Genomic DNA, 2,569 nt, shown 5'->3' on the forward strand with positions numbered 1-2,569 from the left:
GATAATCAAAAACCAATACCAAAGCTGATACACCCCCAATCCCAATTTCAGTCACCATTCAGGTCCCATCCCTTTGTGTTAATGCTGCGTCATCATTTGATATTCATGAGGCAGTCGGAAAATTTCCAGCACCCGGGGTGAGGGGTTTGGAAAAGCCAGCGAGGGGGGGCATTAAGGAATTTGTTCGACACTCGCAGTCACGTCCTTGTGAACCTGCAGTGCAAAATTTAAATAAATGCTCGCGTTGTCCCCTCACTTTTTTGTACACATACAACAAATACACTTGTATATATTTTGCCTGCTCTTTTCCAACCTTTTCCGCCGATTTTCCCCCCGAATTTCCCTGATTTTCCCGCACTTGACCGACCGAGTGCGAGTCCATTAGCAGGAGTCCAGGGAGCAAGTCGCTTGGCCATAATCACCTTGTTTGTCGGCCGGAACACCTTTAATGGCGCCGAGGGGCGGAGAGGTGTCGTTACGACGGATAATCATTGCCGACGGGACGGGAGGATTTCCCGGGTAGCGGGGCCCATCAAATAAACGTAATTCAATGCACATAATGACAGCCAGACTTCCATTTTTGACTCCACTTTTTTTCCGGTGGCGCTTTTCCGACCCACAACAGCTGTCGAGGAGAGCGGGGGCTGGGACCAGCAGCTTAGAGGGTCTTTGTTGGTATTTGCATATGGCCAATTGGGCAATGTCAACAGAAAACGACAAACGAGAAAACTCATCGAAGTCAAAGTCAGTAAAGATGATTACGAAGAGGAAAATATGGAACGACAGCGGTGTGACACTGGGGGCAATCCTGCGGAGATATTATGTGGCATTAGGGCGACTCTAATGATCATAATTCAGCTTAATGCCAGGATTGGGGGAATAATAATTAGGGCAAGTGAATTTGGGTTTAGCATAAGGTTGCCCACGTAAAATTATGCGTTTGCAAAAGGTTATCTTATTTGTTTAGGTGAGCCAAATAAAAATTTACAGGGTTGCTTTCTTGGTTTTCATTGGAAATAATCGATATCGATTTTTGATATCGATTTTGGTAATCGAGTAGTACTCTCCCGCTTCATAAGAAAAACCAACTCTTCCTTGGTGTTGGAGTAAAACTTTATTTTGGATTGTTGTTGGATTGGAACGTTACAAATATGGCGAAATTCCGGAACGTCGATCGGTACGCACTACGCTCTAACATTGGATGTATTTAGTTCGATAACGATGTGTTGTGGGTGTTAATCGAGTGTGTACTGTGAGGTGTGAAGTAAAACTTACGCACTAATTCGAGTTGCTTCACTGGGTTTAAGTGTGTGTGTTTGGGGTGTGAATGGGGACTTTGCAGATGCAAAATGCAAAACGCAGTCGCTAACAGTGTTGGCCACATCCTTGAACCGTTTTCACTCGCAGTTACAGTCACACGCACACTCACTCAAACGACAACTGAAAACGTTGCACATACGACCCGTATGCACGCTAGTTGTTTGCTACACTCCCCATCGGGTTTGCCCACCTCCCCATACCATTTTCCATTTTCCACTTTTCACTCCTGCTCGATTGGATGCAGCCAAGTGTTATGCAACTGCTTAAAGGACTTTATCGTGTGATTTCTTTGCTGATTTGCGTTGTTTGAGTTGTGATTTGTGTGGTGGTGTTGTGTTGAGCTGTGTGCCTCATCTGGCATCATCCAGATCCTGACTCTGATCCTGGGAAGGGCCCGTCCTCACCGTCCTTGCCGTCATCCTCCTTAGAGCAGGTAGCATTTCCGCCGCCAGCAGGAGCAGGTGCAGTGCCCGTGGCGATAGTAGCGACAGAGGCACTTGAGATACTTGTAGCCCGCACAGCAGTGATGCGAATGCGAGTGCGAATGCGAATGGTAGTGGCTGTAGCAGGAGCTGTCGTGCAGACAGTACGAGTAGCAGCCGCAGTCGCACATCTTTTCGCCGAGTGTAGGCCCTTGACTTGTGACTTGTGTGTGTGGAATCTGGAGTCTGGAGTTCGGCCTTTTGGTATCCTCTGGATTTGCGCGTTGCGTCCCAGCTCCTTGGCTCGCTGTTGCCCAACTGATTTCTGGCCAACGCTTCGTCTTTCGACTTGGCTTAGGTTAGTTTGCCTCGACGGCCTCCAAGTGGAGTCCGTAAACGGTTACTAATGGCTACGGGGCGCGGAGCCCAAGTTTGATCGATCACGGAGATACATTTGCGTATTTGGGTGGCCAACATTCGTACCACGAACCGCGAACGAGCTGCAATATATGGGTTAGCACTGTTGTTGTTATGGCAATTCATGTGGAAATCATGTCAATTGATTTTGGCCAACTAGTCCTCCAACTCAGCCGTCTCCGAATTGGGTTCCTGTTATTTGTGTGCGGTTTGCCAAGCCAGGAGTAAGAGGGTATATGTTGAATCTATTGAACTCTTCATTTTTGTTACCTTTAAGCCTGCTCTCCTAAATCATTTAGGAACATATCGTATATTGTTCATTCCTTAACTGCTAGGTATATAATTTGCATTTAGACCAGCGGTTGCCAGCTCCCCATTAGGCGGTCATAGAAAGTAACTTTAATTGTTCT

At 46.9% G+C, this 2,569-nt stretch overlaps 1 protein-coding gene across 1 annotated transcript; it reads right to left on the bottom strand.

Moving 5' to 3' along the window:
• Window positions 1–1,106: 1,106 nt before the first annotated feature.
• Window positions 1,107–2,046, bottom strand: LOC119552721. The gene has a single exon (XM_037862472.1). The coding sequence runs from the start codon at window positions 1,931–1,933 to the stop codon at window positions 1,745–1,747; it is 189 nt and encodes a 62-aa protein (XP_037718400.1). The 5' UTR covers window positions 1,934–2,046; the 3' UTR covers window positions 1,107–1,744.
• Window positions 2,047–2,569: the final 523 nt, after the last annotated feature.

The sequence above is a fragment of the Drosophila subpulchrella genome, chromosome 3L (assembly GCF_014743375.2).
Source record: "Drosophila subpulchrella strain 33 F10 #4 breed RU33 chromosome 3L, RU_Dsub_v1.1 Primary Assembly, whole genome shotgun sequence".
In the NCBI taxonomy this organism is placed as follows: domain Eukaryota; kingdom Metazoa; phylum Arthropoda; class Insecta; order Diptera; family Drosophilidae; genus Drosophila; species Drosophila subpulchrella.

Coding starts and splice junctions, on each gene's coding strand:
- LOC119552721 (XM_037862472.1), bottom strand. CDS start 1,933: ATGTGCGACTGCGGCTGCTACTCGTACTGTCTGCACGACAGCTCCTGC.